A 21,748-nucleotide genomic window follows, 5' to 3' on the forward strand; every position below is an offset into this window, starting at 1 on the left:
AACACTACCCTTTACCCAGCCCTTTCCTGTCCCCCCCCCAGCCCCCCCAACCCCTCTCTGTCCCATGATGTCCTACCTGGGACGATGGAGACAGTGTCTCTCTCCCAGGACACCACGCTGACGTACTCCTGCACGGCGGTGGGAATGAGGCACTTGAACACGGCCACGTTGCCCCGCATGGACCGCTGGTCTGCCACACGCACCGTGTACGGCTCCCTGAACACTATTATACAGAGAGAGACCAAGTGTTAAGGAGGTGGTGTGAGAATCTAAAAGTCRTATTTTGGTATAGGAAAAAGTGAATACCAGAGTTGTAGTGGAACACATAAGATGTATTCTGGCAGTCAATATTGTAAGAATCATTAATTGGATTGCAAAATAATCTACTAATAATATTAAATGRGCAAACATATTGGGAACAATTCAGATTCGGTTTTTGGATATTGTTTGAACACATCAATAACACTAATCGTACATCTGTTTTCAATTCAATTTCTCAGAAGGATTAACAGAAACATTATTGGCTAGCTACAATCAACATCAGAAACAAATCTATTYTTGTGTATACAACTCAATATAAAAAATATGACAGAATAGGTGGTTTCTGTTAAAGCACTGCGATAGAGATAACAACCCAGCTTAATAAAACCATTGGGATGTGTAGTAGTGGTGTTCTGTTCATGCATGTTCATGCAATATTTTACACTCTCCTGAATGGGCATTAACTAATTAGTGAAATCAGGAGAAGCTAGGACATATTTGAAGGTTGCTAAGAAACTGCTTTGGAAGCCCCCTTGGTAACAGCAGTGTAGTGTAGCGAACAGGCAGCGTTACATTAACGTTAGGATCCTACTGCAGTATAACAACACATCAATACACATTACTACATCCACTTTACATAGAGAAACAGAGACATACATAGACATATAAATATGTCAAAATAATAATATGATATAGGAACAGGGATTAGACATATAAAATATGCTCTGATGGAAATTGTATCATCTACATTTGAATAATTGCCCGCTGTAGCTATGCAGTAAAGAGATTGTTCACCGAAATGACAAATGTACATAATATTATGGATATCTAGAAAGTAGGCTAGGGTTGGTTTATTTCTTCTACTGTAGCTACAGCATTAGCACCAGGAGTGAGAGTGAAACATAGGACACCTATACTCCAAATACTCTAACTATAAACCAAGTTGTAGTAACCCCATTACACTACCCCTTGACCTAACTCCTTGATCAGACCACAATAACACCACAGCACTGTGACCCGAAACCCCTGACTGTAACTTCTGAACCACGTCCCTCCTGACCATAACCGCTCCATGACCATACATAACGCCCTGACCATACATAACTCCCTGACCATACATAACGCCCTGACCATACATAACTCCCTGACCATACATAACTCCCTGACCATACATAACTCCCTGACCATACATAACGCCCTGACCATACATAACTCNCCTGACCATACATAACTCCCTGACCATACATAACTCCCTGACCATACATAACGCCCTGACCATACATAACTCTCTGACCATACATAACTCCCTGACCATACATAACTCCCTGGATATGGGACGSGGCTGCTAAGGTTTTGTAAATGCTAATCCCTTGTCTCCTGGGGGTGGGCTTTTGGGTCATGAGGGAACGACGGCAGCAGCAGCAACGAGGAGAGACTGACAGGCTGGCGTGCGGCTCAGATCCGTCTCTCTCTCTCTCTCTCTTTCGCGTCTCTCTCTCTTCTTTCTCTCTTCTCTCTCGCTTCTTTCTCACTCTATCTCTCTCTCTCTCCCTCCATAATCCTCCACTGGCTTGGCTAGCTAGTATTAGTATTAGTAGGAGTATGTATTAGTGCAGGTCGGTGTTGGGAGGCAGAATATGAAAACAGATGTTGACAGCAGGAGGGACGGAGGAGGGACTGTCTGCCCTGATGTGAATGATGGACAGGGAGGGACAGAGAGAGTGGGAGAGGTAGGAAGGAAGGTGGAACAAGAGAGGTTGTGGAGAACCTACAGTCCAGGAGAACTGTAAAGGTGACCACTTGACAAACTGATTCAACTGACCATCTCACCTCCACTTAGTTTGTCCAGTATATGATACTGTATGAAATAGATCAAATGGACGAAAAGGCCCAGAGCTATCTACAATATATCCCACATCAGCAGCAGTTATAACCTGTGTTGTTTTATAAGAGGTCCACCTTGTTAAATAGCACTGGCATGATGTCTAATCAATGGAGTGCACCAATTAGGTTTCATAATGAGAGATAATGAATGAAGTGTTCTGCTGCGGTTATATTTAGCATGGTACCAGAGGACAATGTGAGAGGAGGAAGAAGAGAGGAGGAGGAGAAGGAATGATATGGATAGAAATAGAGATACAAAGATGGAGGGAGAACATCACGCAAGTCAGCTGATGCTTTAGGAATAGCATAGCAACCAGCAGCAGTAGCAGCAACATCTGCATAGATACTGTCATTAGTGATTCGTTTCTTGGTGCTTATGTGACTCATACTGCACATGTACATACCTATGTGTGTGGGCCAGACAGTTCAAACCAGTTGAAGCATAAGGGATTAGATGAAGGTTGTGGAGTATAACAAGGGGTACAGGCTGGTGGCCTCAATTCACCATGGTGATGGGGTTAAATGGTTGTGTAGTGTGTAACAAAGTCCAGTGAACCTGTGTTACAGTTGTTGTCCTAGCAGAGTAGACTGTGTTCTAGGTCAGTCTGGATTTGGGAACAGGGTTTGTTCAGGTGCCTCTCTGAGTGGCTTGTGCTGTGGCCAGCAGGCTTTTGGCAGCTGTCAATCACTCCCTGCCTTTTGCTTGTTTACATTTTCTCTCTCCATCATTCCCCTCCCTTCTGCCATCGAAGTTACTTCTGTGCATCAACACCCTCTATTATCCCACCTCTCTACTTCCTCTCCCCCTCCCTTCTTCACCTGTCCCTTCATTCTCCTATTCACTCTTTTCCCCTCCGCTTTTTATGTTCTCCCCCCGCCCCCTTTTCCCCTCTCCTCACCAGCTTTGACTCTGATATTGGGGCTTCGGATCTTGCCAGCCTGGTTTTCTGCGGTGCAGAAGTAGTCGTTGTCGTGGATGTAGGAGTTGAAGGCGGAMGGTGAGAAGGGGTAGAGTTGGAGGGTGCCGTTGGCATGGACGTGGCGGATGTGGGGCACGTCGTAGATGTCATCGCCGGTGGCCAGGTACCAGCGCAGGATGGCGGTGGGGGTGCCGCCCGCCGGGCAGGGCAGAGACACCCCCACCGAGCTGGAGTAGGTCAGCCTCTGCAGGGATGCGTTCACAAAGTACAGCCTGGTAGAGCCCACATCCTCACTGTGTACTGCATGGGGAGAGAGATAGGATAGTTGGTAATAGGTAGGGTAGAGAAAAGTCAGTGACATGTAGAACTATATAAGCTAAGTGTCACTGTTGCAAAACAACAGATAACGAATTGCATGAAAAACACTGTTGAGCTCCATATTCAAAATACATATCTGGAACTCTGCCAGCGTGTTATTCAATAAAAATTACGCTAGAAGTAAAAAGGGAGATTGAAAAGTAATGACACATAAACACATGTAATAAAACAAAAGAAGGGGAGATGAAAAGTAATGACACATAAACACATGTAATAAAACAAAAGAAGGGGAGGAACATGAATGCCCTTCAAATGTGTAGCAAAATAATCATAACAAATGTATGTCAAATGCCCAGCTGCAAACATCAGTCATGTGATGCAGAAAGCCAGGGATTTGAGTTAAAGCCTCTGGTGGGTTACGTGGATGGGGGAGGAGGCCTCTACCTCTACACACACACAGACACACAGACACACACCAAGAGGAAAAACACAGTTATGTGATTGGAATTTGTATGCCAGACACAGAGTTAAGTCTGTTTAATCTTCTTTCATATTTATCACACAGACACACACACACACACACACACACACACACACACACACACACACACACACACACACCACACCACAACACTAAACACACACATCACACACCACACAACACACACACACACACACAACAAACACACACCACACACACACACACACACACACACACACACACACACACACACACACACACACACACACACACACACACACACACACACACACACACACACCAGGCAGTGTTCCTACTGGGTGCTCAGATTAGGGGTACAGAACCCCATCAGAGAGAGAAAGGAGAATACCCACAATTCAGAATCAAGGAGGGGAAGATTAGAAGAGAGAGAAAGGACTATATGCTAGATGGACATATGTGGATGCACAAATCCATTCACCATTCCCCAAAATATGTAATGCATACATCCTTTATCCCACAGTGCAATAATACTTAACAATACAAAACAAAACCCGCAAATCCTAAAAATGTAAAGCAAGGAATGAAGAAATATCAGAACGAGCAATGTCAGAGAATATAAATATACACCCAATCAAGAAGGCCGTGAGCAGTCGCGACGTCTGGTTTGTCTTGTCCCGCATGTAAAAACAGTAGTTCGTTCGTTTTTTTTGTATCAAGTTGAGAATCGGATACGTTCTACATTACACTTAGGTACTGGAGTCTATAAAACTCGTTTTGTTTCAACCAGCATACCACAAATTGCTTGTTAACCAACTATAGGTTTTTGCAGTCAGTTAGGACGCATCTACTCTTGTCCAAGACACAAGTAATTTTTCCAACATATTGTTGTACAGACATTACTTTCAACCTTATATATATACCTCTATTCATAATTCCGCGTTGGGGTCAGACAACTTACATTGAGCACTAAGTTAGACTGGTGCCTTTAAAACAGCTGTGAAAATTCCAGAAAATGATGTCATGTTGGCTGATAGAAGCTTTCTGATAGGCTAATTGACATATTTGAGTCAATGGAGGTGTACCTGTGGAGTGTATTTCAAGCCTCAACTTTCAAACTCACGCCTCTTGCTTGACAATCATGCGAAAATCTAAAGAAATCTCAGCCAAAACCCAGAAAAAAAAATGGAGACCTCCACCCAAATGGTTCATCCTTGGGAGCAAATTTCCGAACGCCTGAAGGGTACTCACCTTCATCTGTCTATAAAACAATGGTACGCCAAGGATAAAACACCATGGACCGAGACAAGCCGTCATACCTCTCAGAAGGAGACGCGTTCTGTCTCCTAGAGATGAACGTACTTTGGTGCAAAAGTGCAAATCAATCCAGAACAACAGCAAAGGACCTTGTGAAGATGCTGAGAGAAACAGGCACAAAACTATGTATATCCACAGTAAAAAGTCCTATATCAACATTAACCTGAAAGGCCGCTCACCAAGGAAGAAACCACTGCTCCAAAACCGCCATAAAAAAGCCAGACTACGGTTTGAAACTGCACATGGGGACAAAGATCGTACTTTTTGGAGAAATGTCCTCTGGTCTGATGAAACAAAAATAGAACTGTTTGGCCATAATGACCATCGTTATCTTTGTGGGGAAAAGAAGGAGGCTTGTAGGCCGAAGAACACCATCCCAACCGTGAAGCACGGGGGTGGCAGGATCATGTTGTGGAGGTGCTTTGCTGCAGGATGGACTGGTGCACTTCACAAAATAGATGGCATCATGAGGCAGGATAATTATGTGGATATATTGAAGCAACATCTCAAGACATCATTGAGGAAGTTAAAGCTTGGTCGCAAATGGGTCTTCCAAATAGACAATGACCCCAAGCATAATTCCAAAGTTGTGGCAAAATGGCTTAAGGACAACAAAGTCAAGGTATTGGAGTGCCCATCACAAAGCCCTGACCTCAGTCCTATAGAACATTTCTGGGCAGAACTGAAAAAGCGTGTGCAAGCAAGGAGGCCTACAAACCTGGCCAAAATTCACCCAATATATTGTGGGAAGCTTGTGGAAGGCTACCTGAAATGTTTGACCCAAGTTAAACAATTTAAAGGCAATGCTACCAAATACTAATTGAGTGTATGTAAATGTCTGACCCACTGGGAATGTGATGAAAGAAATAAAAGCTAAAATAAATCATTCTCTCTACTATTATTCTGACATTTCACATTCTTAAAATTAAGTGGTGATCCTAACTGACCTAAGACAGGGAATTTTTACTAGGATTAAATGTCAGGAATTGTGAAAAACTGAGTTTAAATGTATTTGGCTAAGGTGTATGGAAACTTCCGACTTCAACTGTATATATTTTCATCTCACTTTCCAACTATGATCTAAATATACTTTCCTGCAACCCGCCTCACCCAATGTGGTACGGATCTGCTATTTGTATACGTTATAACTGGAACCTCCATCAGAAGCTAGCCAGCTAACTAGCTACTAGCTAGTAGTCACTGTTAGCCACGGCTAGCGGTCTTCACCTTTAGCTCGGACACCAGACAGCTTTAGCTCGGTCAATACCTGCCAGTCTGCACAGCGCGATATCAACCCAGAGCATATCAGACTGCTTTTCTCCACCACATCACCGGATTCCTGCCGCAAGCTCTAGGCCATTGCACCGGATCGTCGCAGCTAGCTAGCTGCAACTGAGTGGCTACTGCTGTCTAACGCCTCTGTCCCAAAGCAAGCATCAGTTAGCCTTGAGCTAGCCTCGAGCTAGGCCCATCTCCTGGCTAGCCGAAGAGGTATACCCGCAAATTTGTGGGCTACAATACCTCTTTTGCCAATTGGCCTGGACCCTATATTGCCGACACGGAGCCCCGCCGATCCATCACGACTGGTCTTCCGATGTAATCGTCCGAAGTGGTTTCAACAGGCCTTTCCATTGCGATGTCGCCGAAGACCCAGCTGCTATCCCCGGCCCGCTAGCATTCTGAACTGCGTGCCTCCCGCTGGCTTAGCATAGTAGCGACTACCGAACGGCTCCCTGACTCACCTATTGCTGCTCATTGGACCCTATGATCACTCGGCTACACATGCCTCTCTCTAAAGTCAATATGCCTTGTCTTCTGCTGTTTCGGGTTAGTTATTATTGTTTTATTTCACTGTAGAGTCCCTAGTCCAGCCCAACATGCCTTGGATAGCTCTTTTGTCACACACCCCACACATGGGGAGACCTCACCTGGCTTAACTGGTGTCTCCAGAGATGCAAGCTCTCTCATCGTCACTCAATGCCTAGGTTTACCCACACTGTACTCACATCCTACCATACCCTTGTCTGTACATTATGCCCTGAATCTATTCTACCACGCCCAGAAATCTGCCCCTTTTATTCTCTGTTCCCAAAGCACTAGACGGCCAGTTCTTATAGCCTTTAGCTGCACCCTTATCCTGCTCCTCCTCTGTTCCTCTGGTGATGTAGAGGTTAACCCAGGCCCTGTAGCCCCTTTCCAGAAATAAGTCTCTCACTGTTGCCGCTTGGTATAGACCCCCCTCAGCCCCCAGCTYTGCCCTGGWCACCATATGTGAATTGATTGCCCCCCGACTATCTTCAGAGTTCGTACTGTTAGGTGACCTAAACTGGGATATGTTTAGCACCCTGGCCGTTCTACAATCTAAGCAAGATGCCCTCAATCTCACACAAATTATCAAGGAACCTACCAGGTACAATGGTAAATCTGTTAACATGGGCACCCTCATAGATATCATCCTGACCAACCTGCCCTCTAAATACACCTCTGCTGTCTTCAACCAGGATCTCAGCGATCACTGCCTCATTGCCTGCGTCCGTAATGGGCCCGTGGTCAAACGATCACCCCTCATCACTGTCAAACGCTCCCTAAAACACTTCAGCGAGCAGGCCTTTCTAATCAACCTGGCCCGGGTATCCTGGAAGGATATTGACCTCATCCCGTCAGTAGAGGATGCCTGGTTGTTCTTTAAAAGGGCTTTCCTTACCATCTTAAATAAGCATGCCCCGTTCAAAAAATGTGGAACAGATAAAGCCCTTGGTTCACTTCAGACTTGACTGTCCTTGACCAGCACAAAAACATCCTGTGGCGTACTACATTAGTATCGAATAGCCCCCACGATATGCAAKTTTTCAGGCAATTCAGGAACCAATATAAACAGTCAGTTAGGAAAGCTAATGCTAGCTTTTTCAAACAGAKATTTGCATCCTTTAGCACTAATTCCAAAACGTTTTGGGACACTGTAATGTCCATGGAGAATAAGAGCACCTCCTCCCAGCTGCCCACTGCACTGAGGATAGGAAACACTGTCACCAACGATAAATCTACGATAATCGAGAATTTCAATAAGCATTTTTCTACAGATGGCCATGCTTTCCACCTGGCTACCCCTACCCCGGCCAACATCTCAGCACCCCCTGCAGCAACTTGCCAAAGCCCTCCCCGCTTCTCCTTCACCCAAATCCAGATAGCTGATGTTCTGAAAGAGCTGCAAAATCTGGATCCCTACAAATCAGCTGGGCTAGACAATCTGGACCCTCTCTTTCTAAAATTATCCGCCGAAATTGTTGCAACCCCTATTTACTAGCCTGTTCAACCTCTCTTTCGTATCGTCTGAGATCCCTAAAGATTGGAAAGCTGCCACGGCCATCCCCCTCTTCAAAGGGGGAGACACTCTAGACCCAAACTGTTATAGACCTATATCCATCCTGCCCTGCTTTTCTAAAGTCTTCGAAAGCCAAGTTAACAAAACAGATCACCGACCATTTTGAATCCCACCATACCTTCTCCACTGTGAAATCTGGTTTCTGAGCTGGTCATGGGTGCACCTCAGCCACGCTCAAGGTCCTAAACGATATCATAACCGCCATAGATAAAACACAGTACTGTGCAGCCATTTTCATCGACCTGGCCAAGGCTTTCGACTCTGTCAATCATCGCATTCTTATCGGCAGACTCAATAGCCTTGGTTTCTCAAATGACTGCCTCGCCTGGTTCACCAACTACTTCTCAGATAGAGTTCAGTGTTTCAAATCGGAGGGCCTGTTGTCCGGACATCTGGCAGTCTCTATGGGGGTGCCACAGGGTTCAATTCTCGAGCCGACTCTTTTCTCTGTATATATCAATGATAATCACTGTATTGACTCAGGGGTGCAAATACTTATGTCAATTAGATATTTCTGTATTTCATTTTGAATACATCTGCTAACATTTCTAAACACGTTTTCATTTTGTCATTATGGAGTAATATGTGTAGTTGTGTGAGAAAAAAATGGATTTGATAAATTTTGAATTCAGGGTGTAACACAACAAAATGTGGAATAAGTCAAGGGGTGTGAACACTTTCTGAAGGCACTGTACATAGGGCAGCAGTCTCTAAGATGCAGGGTAGAGTACCGGGTGGTAGCCGGCTAGTAACAGTGACTAAGTTCAGGCCAGGGTACTGGGCGGAGGCCGGCTAGTAGTGACTGTTTAACAGTCTGATGGCTGTTTTTCAGTCTCTCGATCTCAGCTTTGATGCACCTGTACTGTCTCCGCCTTCCAGATGGTAGCAGGCCGTGGCTCGGGTGGCTGAGGTCCTTGATGATCTTCTTGGCTTTCCTGTGAAACCGGGTGCTGTAGATGTCCTGGAGGGATGGCAATGTGCCCCCAGTAATGCGTGGGGCTGACCAACTACTTCACCAACTACTTCTCAGATAGAGTTCAGTGTTTCAAATCGGAGGGCCTGTTGTCCGGACATCTGGCAGTCTCTATGGGGGTGCCACAGGGTTCAATTCTCGAGCCGACTCTTTTCTCTGTATATATCAATGATGTCGCTCTTGCTGCTGGTTATTCTCTGATCCACCTCTACGCATTCTGTATACATCTGGCCCTTCCTTGGAAACTGTGTTAACAAATCTCCAAACGAGCTTCAATGCCATACAACACTCCTTCCATGGCCTCCAACTGCTCTTAAATGCAAGCAAAACTAAATGCATGCTCTTCAACCGATTGCTGCCCGCCTAGCATCACTACTTTGGACGGTTCTGACTTAGAATWTTTGGACAATTACAAATACCTAAGTGTCTGGTTAGACTGTAAAATCTCCTTCCAGACTCACATTAAGCATCTCCAATACAAAATTAAATCTAGAATCGGCTTCCTATTTCGCAACAAAGCCTCCTTCACTCATGCTGCCAAACATACCCTCGTAAAACTGACGTTCCTGCCGATCCTCGACTTTGGCGATGTCATTTACAAAATAGCCTCCAACACTCTAATCAGCAAATTGGATGTAGTCTATCACAGTGCCATCCGTTATGTCATCAAAGCCCCATATACTACCCACCACTGCGACCTGTATGCTCTCGTTGGATGGCCCTCGTTACATATTCGTCACCAAACCCACTAGCTCCAGGTCATCTATAAGTCTTTGCTAGATAAAGCCCCACCTTATCTCAGCTCACTGGTCACCATAGCAACACCCACCCGTAGCACGCACTCCATCAGGTATATTTCACTGGTCATCCCCAAAGCCAACACCTCTTTTGACCGCCTTTCCTTCCAGTTCTCTGCTGCCAATGACTGGAACGAATTGCAAAAATCACTGAAGCTGGAGACATATCTCCCTCACTAACTTTAAGCATCAGCTGTCAGAGCAGCTTACCGATCACTGTACCTGTACACAGCCCATCTGTAAATAGCACACCCAACTACCTCAGCCCCATATTGTTATTTATTTTTTTGCTATTTTCCACCCTAGTATCTCTACTTGCACATCATCATCTGCACATCTATCACTCCAGTGTTAATGCTAAATTATTTTGCCACTATGGCCTATTTATTGCCTTACCTCCCTAACCTTACTACATTTGCACACACTGTACATACATTTTTCTATTGTGTTATTGACTGTACATTTGTTTATCCCATGTGTAACTTTGTGTTGTTGTTTTTGTCGCACTGCTTTGCTTTATCTTGGCCAGGTCGCAGTTGTAAATGAGAACTTGTTCTCAACTGGCCTACCTTGTTAAATAAAGGTGAGATTTTTTTTTAAAGAGGATGGTGTGTATAGACAGTATGGACAGTATATGAATAGAAAAGGTGTGTACAGCAGTAGTTATATAGGATGAGCATTGACTAGAATACAGTATATAAAATGTGCTTAACCAGTTCCATAATAAATTGTATGTTACTACATTATCTCAATAAATTGCATGGACTCAATCTGTTACTACATTATCTCTGTACCCCACACATACATATAATTGTAAGGTCCCTCAGTCAAGCAGTGAATTTTAAAATCAGATTCAACCACAAAGACCAAGGAGATTTTCCAATGGCTATTAAAAAAGGGAACCTATTGGTAGATGGGTAAAAATAAAAAAATTAAGTAGACATTGAATATCTCTTTGAGCATGGTGAAGTGAATTAATTATACTTCGGATGGTGTATCAATACACCAAGTCACTACAAAGATACAAGCGTCCTTACTAACTCAGATGCCGGAGAGGATGGAAACCGCTCAGGGATTTCACCATGAGGCCAATTGTGTCTTTAAAACAGTTACAGAGTTGAATGGCTTGTGTAGTTACACAATACTAACCTAAATGGCAGAGTTAAAGGAAGTAAGAATGGATGCATGCCATTCTAAAGTGTGCATCCTATTTGCAATAAGGCATTAAAGTAAAACAGCAAAAACTGTCCTGAATACAAAGTGTTATGTTGGGGGCTATTTCAGCACAACACATCACTGAGTACCACTCTTCATATTTTCAATCATGGCAGTGGCTGCCTCATGTTATGGGTATGCTTGTCATCAGCAAGGACTAGGGAGTTTTTTATGATAAAAAGAAACAGAATAGAGCTAAGCACAGGCAAAATCCTAGAGGAAAACCTGGTTCAGTCTGACACTGGGAGACAAATGCACCTTTCAGCAGGACAATAACCTAAAACAAGGCCAAATATACACTGGAGTTGCTTACCAAGCCAACATTGAACATTCCTGAGTGGCCTAGTTACAGTTTTGACTTAAATCGGCTTGAAAATCTATGGCAAGACTTGAAAATGTTTGTCTAGCAATAATCAACAACCAACTTAACAGGGCTTGAAGAATATTTTAAAGAATAATGTGCAAATATTGTACAATACAGGTGTGCAAAGCTCTTAAAGACTTGCCCAGAAAGACTCACAACTGTAATCACTGTATTGACTCAGGGGTGCAAATACTTATGTCAATTAGATATTTCTGTATTTCATTTTGAATACATCTGCTAACATTTCTAAACACGTTTTCATTTTGTCATTATGGAAGTAATATGTGTAGTTGTGTGAGAAAAAAATGGATTTGATAAATTTTGAATCAGGTGTAATCACAACAAAATGTGGAATAAGTCAAGGGGTGTGAACACTTTCTGAAGGCACTGTGTACATAGCGGCAGCAGTCTCTAAGATGCAGGGTAGAGACCGGGTGGTAGCCGGCTAGTAACAGTGACTAAGTTCAGTGCCAGGTACTGGGCGGAGGCCGGCAAGTATGACTGTTTAACGATCTGATGGCTGTTTTTCAGTCTCTCGATCTCAGCTTTGGGATGCACCTGTACTGTCTCCGGCCTTCCAAGATGGTAAGAGGCCGTGGCTCGGGTGGCTGAGTCCTTGATTGATCTTCTTTGGCTTTCCTGTGAAACCGGGTGCTGTAGATGTCCTGGAGGGATGGCAATGTGCCCCCAGTAATGCGTGGGGCTGACCACACCACCCTCTGGAGAGCCATGCAGTTGCGGAAGGTGTAATTGCCGTACCAGGTGGTGATACAGACAGGATACTCTCAATGGTTCATCTGTAGAAGTTTGTGAGGGTCTTAGGGGCCAGGACAAATTTCTTCAGCCTCCTGAGGTTGTGAATGGACCATTTCAGGTTGTCAGTGATGTGCACACCGAGGACCTTAAAGCTTTTCACCCTCTCCACTGAGTCCCGATGATGTGGATGGGGGCATGCTCTCTCTGATGTCTCCTGAAGTTCACGATCAGCTCCTTCGATGTGTTGACGTTGAGGGAAAGGTTATTATTCTGGTACCACTCTGCCAGGGCCCTCACCTCCTCCCTGTTGGCTGTCTCGTCATTGTTGGTAATCAGGCCTAACACTGCTGTGTCGTCTGCAAACTTGATCATTGAGTAGGAGATGTGGGTGGCCCCGAAGTCATGGGTGAACAGGGGGCACAGGAGGGGGCTGAGCACGCGCCCATGTTGAGGATCATCATAGCGGAGATGTTGTTGCCTACCTTCATCACCTGGGGTCGACCCGTCAGGAAGTCCAGGACCCAGTTTCGCAGGGCGGGGTTCAGACCCAGGGCCTCGAGCTTAGTGATGAGCTTGGAGGGCAATATGGTTTTTGAAGGCTGAGATATACAGTAGTCGATGAATAGCATTCTTACATAGGTATTCCTCTTGTCCAGATGGGATAGGGCAGTATGCAGTGCAATGGTGATTGAGTGATCTGTGGATCTGTTGGGGCGGTATGCAAATTGTAGTGGGTCTAGGGTGCCAGGTAAGGTGGAGGTCATATGATCCTTAACTAGCCTCTTAAAGTACTTKATGATGGCAAAAGTGAGTGCTACGGAGTGATAGTCATTTAGTTCGGTTACCTTCACTTTCTTGGGTACAGGAAGAATGGTGGACATCTTGAAGCAAGTGGGGACAACAGACTGGCAGATGGAGAGATTGAATATGTCCGTAAACACTCCAGCCAGCTGCTCTGCCCATGCTCTGAGGAAGCGGCTTGGGATGCCGTCTGGGCCGGCAGCCTTGCGAGGGTTCATTCACCTCTACCTCTAGACTCTCTCTCTCTATTGTCCAGCCCCTCCAACACTACTGTCCAAACCATCTGCACCAGGCTCTCTAGTAACCCTAGAGTAAACACTTAGGCTAATTTCATGTACATTTGTGTTTGCTAGTGTGTACGTTGTGCTGTTGACAGACAGGTTGGTTACATTTGCAGACATTTGCAGATTTCAGATGGTGGTGATAGCAACCCATTAAACTATGAAGCTTTTTCTCACAGGATCAGCACTATGGACAGATTCTATACATTTACCCAAGAGTAAGATCAGAACCACGGACAGAGTCTAGAGATTAACCCTGGAGTAAAATCAGCTCCTATGGATAATGATGCTTCCATAGGCTATATAATCCCACCTAAGGGCTAGTCCATAATGCCACGAGTCATGTCCCCTTGAAAGAACAGTAGCACTCACTACTGGCTCCATGGTCTGGGCTCAACATAACATTGATGTTAGATGTGAAGTGAGGGCAGCATGTTACAGATGGTAAATATGAACTCTAGCCGTCCATCTGATGGTGGACTGCAGAATCCAGGTCAGACATGCTCCCCCACCCCAATGCATGCGCCATGCCCCCTCCCCTCCCTCCCCTCAGCAGATTACTGATAATGGCCCCCGAGCATAAAGCCCATATTAAAGATTGCAATATCTATAATCTCCCAATGGGGAGAGGACTAAAGTGGAGGGGTGGAGTGGTGGAGGGGGGAAAGGCAGGCTGAGAGCATGGGGGGGGGGCAGCAGGCCACGCCCTCTTTAGAGATTAGGGCCTGGAGGGCTTGGAGGGGTGAGGGGGGTTAAAAGAGGGGTACTGGGCAGTATCGAGTGCGGAGTGAGTGAGAGAGGGGGGGGTCAACCAGCCCACTCAAAGCGGGGGGGGTCAACCAGCCCACTCAAAGCCTGTCACAAACAGACACACACCACACACACACACACATGCCACAAGCGGAATTTAGGGCATGCTCACACTGGGTGGAGACAGAGGGGTTGCCATGGTGGCACTGGCATGTGACAAAAAAATATATACACAACATACTATGTGTGAATACAGTGTGTTAGTTGTATTTTGAGGGGGTGAACTGGGGGCAAGTGACTTCCATCCAAGTCAATGGAAGGAGAAACAATCCGGACCATTAATTAACAGCCAGGTCACCTGTGATACAATTCAGTATTCGACGTCCATCCATGTCTGAGGACGCCAGGAGATAATGTGGACACCGACCACTAGGGTCAACAGTTAGCTCTGTTACCTTCAAGTAGGTTTAGATTTTGCTAGATAGAGTGTTGTGGACGGGGATGGCAAATGAGCGTAATTATCTGAATGATTCCAAAGGTTGCTAGGCAATTTTTGAGATTTTTGTTTTTAAGCCTATCCCAAACCTTAACCTTTCAGAGTTAATGCCTAACCTTAAGATTTCAGAGTTAATTCCTAAATGTTTCATTTTTAAGTATTTTTTGTTGTTGTTGTATTTTACTCCCTTTTTCATTTAGGATCTTATCTCATCGCTGCAACTCCCCAACGAGCTCGGGAGAGGCGAAGGTCAAGTCATGCGTCCTCCGAAACATGACCTGCCAAACCGCGCTTCTTAACACCCACCCGCTTAACCCGGGAGCCAGCCGCACCAATGTGTCGGAGAAAACACTGTTCAACTGACAACCGAAGTCAGCCTGCAGGCGACCTGCCCTCCACAAGGAGTCGCTAGACCGCGATGAACCAAGTAAAGCCTCACCTGTCAAACCCTCCCCTAACCCAGATGACGCTGGGACAATTGTGCGCCTCCCTATGGGACTCCCGGTCACAGCATGGGATCGAACCCGGGTCTGTAGTGACGCCTCTGCGATGCAGTGCCTTAGCCCGCTGTGCCACTCGGGAGGCCCATTAATGCCTAAACTTAACCTGAGTTAATGCCTAAATTTAACCTGAGTTAATGCCTAAACTTAACCTTAAACACTTTGAAATTTGACGTTTGTAACAACTTCGAAATTTGATATTAGATAACCATGGATGGATGTCTAATTCTGACGTGAGACTGTGAGAGCTGGTTGTTAATTAATGGCTCAAATGGCCTTCCCATCTCCATTTTGTGGAATCATGAGCTGCTTCTCAGAAAAACAGTCAGTCTGAATGGATCAAATCATTCAGCCAAAACATTCTAGCATCCTATTTGACTGTGTATTGACTGCCAGCRATTAATGTACTATGTCATGTTAACACATCAACAAACCCCCTTTCAGTCAAATTCAGTCCAAAGCATCTGAGTTCAGTGTTGACCTGGTATATGGTGACACCAGTAGAACTGGGAGTTCAGTCCTAATAAAACACAATAAGGAAAAACAATAGAAAATATGTATAATGAAACGCATCCATGTCCCGTCATTCATTGAGGTGTTTTCATTGCAGTGCATTGGAGCCTGTTAATGGTGTTGGTAGAGCTGAGCCCTGGCTTGCTGGCTGGCTGCAGGAGTGAGTGTGCGCAGAACACACTGAGCCACTATTTTATGCAGCCTGCTTGAGAACGAGCCATGAATATGTATGTCGGAGAGGCAGAAGCCATTGCCTATGCAAGACTTCATTATGCATAATACAGCTGGTCTACGCCTCTCCGGTGTGCGCGCGCATGCACAAACATACACACACACACACACTCACTCCACACACACACACGCACACAATCGTATCATGTGTTAAACACAATCCACACACTGATGAGCTGGTAAACAAATGCCCACACCCCCACATTCCCTTTCACATACACACCATCAAACTCGCAGTCCCTGAACCAAACCAAACCAAATGCATAATGCTTTCTCCTCTTCTCCATCTTCCCCCTTTTTCTCTCTCTCTCTCCCTCATTCTCTCTTTAACCCTCTGCTCATGTGCATACACATCAGTGCTCCCTCTGTCTCAACCCCCATCCTCTTTTCTCTCTCTGTCACACATCATGGAGCACCTCTTCCCACGGAGACAGATGTAGGATCATTTTCAGACTGACTGGAACTCCACTTCCTCCTCTCCTTCCATCCATCTCCATGTGCTCTTCTCCTTCTCCTCTATTCCCTCTATCTCTCCATCCATTACCTTCCGAACGCTAGCTAGCTCACATCTTGTTGCGTCTTACAAGAAGACTTTTGATGTTGTATGCCAACATGTTTGCATTTAGAACCTAGCGATTAGAATATTTCGCTCTCTGTGTCTGTCTGTCTGTCTGTCTGTCTGTCTGTCTGTCTGTCTGTCTGTCTGTCTGTCTGTCTGTCTGTCTGTCTGTCTGTCTGTCTGTCTGTCTGTCTGTGTGTTATGAGAGCAAGTAGGGGGAGGGGAAGTACATACAAATTAAAAGAAGAGACAGGGAGATGGAGGTAGGTGTAAGCTTATGAATAATCCTTAGGGGTCTGGCATAAGTAGGTGGTTGGTGTGGGGTGGGAAGATGTGAGGGCTGGGCTGGAGGGTTGTTGGGGGTTACATCTAATCAAGGCAGGGGTTTTGCCCCCCTGCTTTCTGTACACCATATACCCCATCACCCCCCAGGCCCGTGCTGCGTCAGTGAAAAAGTGTGCTACTTCAGCAGTCCCCTGGGACCAGCTCCCCCTTACATCAAAGCAGCCAGTTTCTCTCTTAATGTGAATATCAAATCTGTAGATCACAAGTCCCAGCAGTCTGCATAAAACTGCCCTCCCCCAGCCTTTAATTCTGCCTAGTGATGAGGGGGAGAAGGAGGAGTGTGTTTGAGTGAGTGAGAGAGAGAGAGAGAAGAGAGAGAGAGAGGAGAAGAGAGAAGAGAGAGAGAGAGAGGAGAGAGAGAGAGAGAGAGAGAGAGAGAGAGAGAGAGAGAGAGAGAGAGAGGAGAGAGAGAGAAGAGAGAGAGAGAAGAGAGAGAGAGAGAGCGAGAGAGAGAGAGAGAGAGAGAGAGAGAGAGAAGAGAGAGAGAGGAGAGAGAGAAAGAGAGAGAGAGAGAGGGAGGAGAGAGAGAGAGGGAGAGCGAGAGCGAGAGCGAGAGCGAGAGCGAGAGGAGGAGAGAGAGAGAGAGAGAGAGAGAGAGAGAGAGAGATCGAAATTCGACAACCACCTGCCAGAACATAAACATTTCCCCAAATACAGTAAGACCCGAGGTGATAAAAGGCTTGGACACCTCACCTGTCATCCGTCAGATCGCATATAATTGACATATTTCATTCCTTGAATCTCCATTCCTTATCCATTCTAATCATCTAATGCATTTTTATTCGACATAATTATCCCATTCGGGTAGGCTACATTGTGACGACGGGTTGAGAGAGGAGCGGAAGGATGCAGGGGGACTGAGACGAATAGGAAAGCAGATGTGCCATGATAGAGGTGTAAGATCCTATCGCTGAACGCTCTATGGCTCCGCTCCGCGCGCTCTGAGATCCGCTGCGCTCGCCCTGCCAGCCTCACCACTGCAACGCGCCACTTACACCAGCTGCAGTAACGTTCACATCTCACAATACTATTACAAAGTTAGGTAGGCTTAATCACCATTACACCGCGGTAAAACGTACATTTCTGAGTTCCTCATTAGAGGCAAGGGCAACCCCGGCCAATGCCATAGAAATCGATTTTTTTCCCATGCACTCCATGCACAAAAGTTTGCGGGATGATTTTAAAGGATTAAAGTTTGAAGGATTCTTTGGCCTCAAAACGAAAACAATAACAAAAGCAATAGTGCAAACTGTATACACCATATTATGAATAGGTTAGTCATATTGACTCATTAATGAACCCAGGACACACAGCACAGAGTTAGGCTATTCAAGTAGCCAAATAAACGTGTTAGAATTAGTATATAGCTTACAACAGATAATCGAAACGAAAATGTTATTGTTCATAAATGTACGAATGCAATTTGACAAGAAAATTAAGTGAGTAGGCCTAGGCCTATGCTAATGCCTGAGGCTAAGTTTAAAATAAAGGCAGTGCATTCATTCATTCAGCATTATTCAATATTTAAAAAAGTGATTTATGAGCATATTTGACTACAAAAATAAAACCAGGCAATTATCTATTGGCACCCTTCTGTCCTGTTACCCGCTTTGCTGCTCTGTCATTGGGTGATGCGGCAGATCGCAACGCTAATTGCGCAGCTGAGGGGAGAAGGCAGCTGGGGATTTGGGCTAAAATAGAGAGAGACCAATTTTGCATGTTTCAGTTTTCTACGAGGGAGGACAGGAGAGGGAGGGTTGGGTATGGAGGGGGAGAGGGTGACAGTAGCCTAGGAGCTTATGACAGGGGAGGGAATGCCTTATAACCACATATATTTGGATTAATTGAGCTCAATTTCGAAATGCCATTGACAGGACCATTTTATTATATTTATTTTATTTTAATTTCATAATTATAAAAAAAAATCAATAGACCAATACATCCTTAGAAATTACACTGAAAATACAAACTGCTTTACAACAATTATAGCATTTCTGAAATCAATACATAATTAATTGTTAATCATTCTAGGCAATAAATAATTGAAATGTGTGTGTCTGTGTTGGATTATCATAATTTGTATTTGGTCAAAAATAGCAAACGGGTGGTCAGATAAATAAATTCCATATTGACAAAATTGTCTATTTCCCATCTTCAATAATGAAATATAGCGCTATAATAGTCGTAAAATATCCTATTTCATTTAGCTTAATTGGTTTTAAGCCTAAAGATGCAATGACTGTTCATCACCTAAAGATATAGAAAATTAATACTAATTAATTACACAGCCATTTGGACTAAAATAATGTCTCTTTGATTTGTTTCTTTCATTTATGTAGGCTAATTGACCAATTATGTAACCCATGTCTCGCTGTAAGTAATTCGCTAGCCCACTGAATTGTGTGTTTTTGCGTTGTAAAATGGGTCCAAGTATGTACGGGAAAATATTCAACAAAAATTCGATGTTTAAATGCAACATATTAAAATGAACCATTTAACAATAACAATTGCCTTCAAATAAATGGTCACGGTTCAATTATACACATAAACTTTGTAGCAAACAGTCCCAATGCAATGCAGAGAGGGAGGGCTGTCCCCTTTCCCACACACACATAGAGAGAGAGAGAGAGAGAGAGAGAGAGAGAGAGAGAGAGAGAGAGAGAGAGAGAGAGAGAGAGAGAGAGCGCAGCCAGGGTTCAGGTGGGCTATTAGAGGGAAACACGCCTGGGCTTGTCCACATTCACCCACTCTTCTTTGGTCAAATAAATTAAGATCGAATTAAATAGATCTAAAAAGACATTTGGATGCTGGTATGAGAACATTGTGCCTTTACTTAACTTGACTTTTCATATTATTTTAATTGATATGCATTCAGGGAGACATTCAAATGCTTGAATGGTCCACATGTACTTACACCCAATTACCTAATTAAATCATTATTAACACAAAACAGCCTAAATAAAAGTAGGCGCCAATGTGAGCTTGTATCTTGGGTTTGCCCTTCCAGTATTGACAGACATGTCAGATAGGCCTACATATCAAGACATAAGAAGAACAAGAACAGATCTGCCCATCCTCCAGGCCCATGCCATTTATGAAATTATAACTCATAAATATGCATATACATAACTCCAAACAGCCAGGCTAAACAAAGGACTATACACTAAGATGCTGTTGAGTTTCTGTGTTATTTTCAACGCAGATTTGCAGGATTATTATAATACACTGTAATAGCAAGAGAGATCAGTTTGGTAATTCGTTCGGGATTTGCAGCCATATTGAATCAGCCTTTGAAATGTGAGGATTTTTCCCAGTCAAAAACAGAAAGCACTTAATATAAATCATTAAACGAAAAATAAACTCATAATGTCCACAAAATAAACGAGGAAATTCTGAAAAGAGTAATTTCATTTTCATTATGGGGTAATTAATTTGGGTGTAATCATTTGTCTAATAAGAAGCCTTTGGTTTGTTACTTCATTTTTCAACATGGCAACTACTCATTGACAGACACGGACTCTTGCCAAAAATCTCCTCAAGATCACCGCACAAAAATCACCACAGCACAACTCCAGAACAGTGCGCCTGTGTCCACAGCCAAGCGCGTATAACACATTCATAGACATACCCACAAACCGACACCAATAGGCCAAACAACCACAGCAAAATGATTTACTAACACTGAAATAAAATTATAAGAATCGATTTCAACAAATACTTTGCACAACATGTGCCCATGGAAGTTTTGACCACTAAAAAAAGTCAACAATTCAGGCATTTCAAGACCTGTTTTCATCTCCCTCTCCCACCTCGTTCTCCCTATCCAGCCATTTTACATATTCATAACTCTCGTTGGTATAATGCGAAAACAAACCGTGCTATCAGCACCATCTGCGGCATCACCGACAGGTGCACACGGCCACACATCGACAAAAAAAATATATTTCACACCTAAAACACCTCTACGTGCATCTTTACAATAGGCCTATGCATTTTGTAGACAAACAAAGTCATTTACACTTCATTTTCAAATCCAATCTCTCCTAATGCCATGGCTTCCAATGATGGCTACATCAACGCAGTTGTTCTCCTTCTACATCTCCATGTTTCTTTACAATTATTGGTAATTATTACAGTACTTTTGATCAGGATAGAATAAGTGAGACACTCACTGGATTTAATTTATTAAGGTAATACATAAAAACAGTGTTTCTTACCTTCCCGGAGAGAGTACAGCAGGAGTAAAGTTACAAGCCACATGCCATAAATAGCAGGTATATTTTTCAGGAATGTTTGGCAATCCTGGCAAGTGTGCGGCGCAGTCTTTGGCCAGGKGAGTCTCGGTGCTGGACTGGCGACTATGCTCCCCGGCGGTCTCTCCAGCCCTGCTGCCCGGATAACCATCGCAGGGAAATGAGAAGCGCCTGAGCCCCGCCCACGTCCCCTCCCTTCGACGTGACTACAGAACATGCAAGCGAAGCCTCCCTTCGTAGTCTAATGAGACACGGTCAAAATATACGTCACACGCCAAATGGAACCGCGAAGGGTTGAGTTGAGAAGTGGATATTCGGTGACTTTTCGGTGGAAAGGAGGGAGTGTGCTCCGGATTGACGCGGACAGGTGGA

General features: G+C 44.4%; 1 protein-coding gene across 1 annotated transcript in view; it reads right to left on the reverse strand.

Moving 5' to 3' along the window:
* The window catches only part of LOC111981451 (cell adhesion molecule DSCAML1-like), a 112,449-nt gene extending 90,946 nt beyond the window's left edge, over positions 1 to 21,503 (reverse strand). The window contains 3 exon segments of the mRNA XM_024012720.2: positions 77 to 223; positions 3,045 to 3,365; positions 21,341 to 21,503. Of these exon segments, the coding sequence (XP_023868488.1) occupies positions 77 to 223; positions 3,045 to 3,365; positions 21,341 to 21,383 (511 nt within the window). The 5' untranslated portion in view covers positions 21,384 to 21,503.
* Between the last annotated feature and the right edge of the window lie 245 nt (positions 21,504 to 21,748).

The sequence above is a fragment of the Salvelinus sp. IW2-2015 genome, linkage group LG20 (assembly GCF_002910315.2).
Source record: "Salvelinus sp. IW2-2015 linkage group LG20, ASM291031v2, whole genome shotgun sequence".
Lineage (NCBI taxonomy): Eukaryota > Metazoa > Chordata > Actinopteri > Salmoniformes > Salmonidae > Salvelinus > Salvelinus sp. IW2-2015.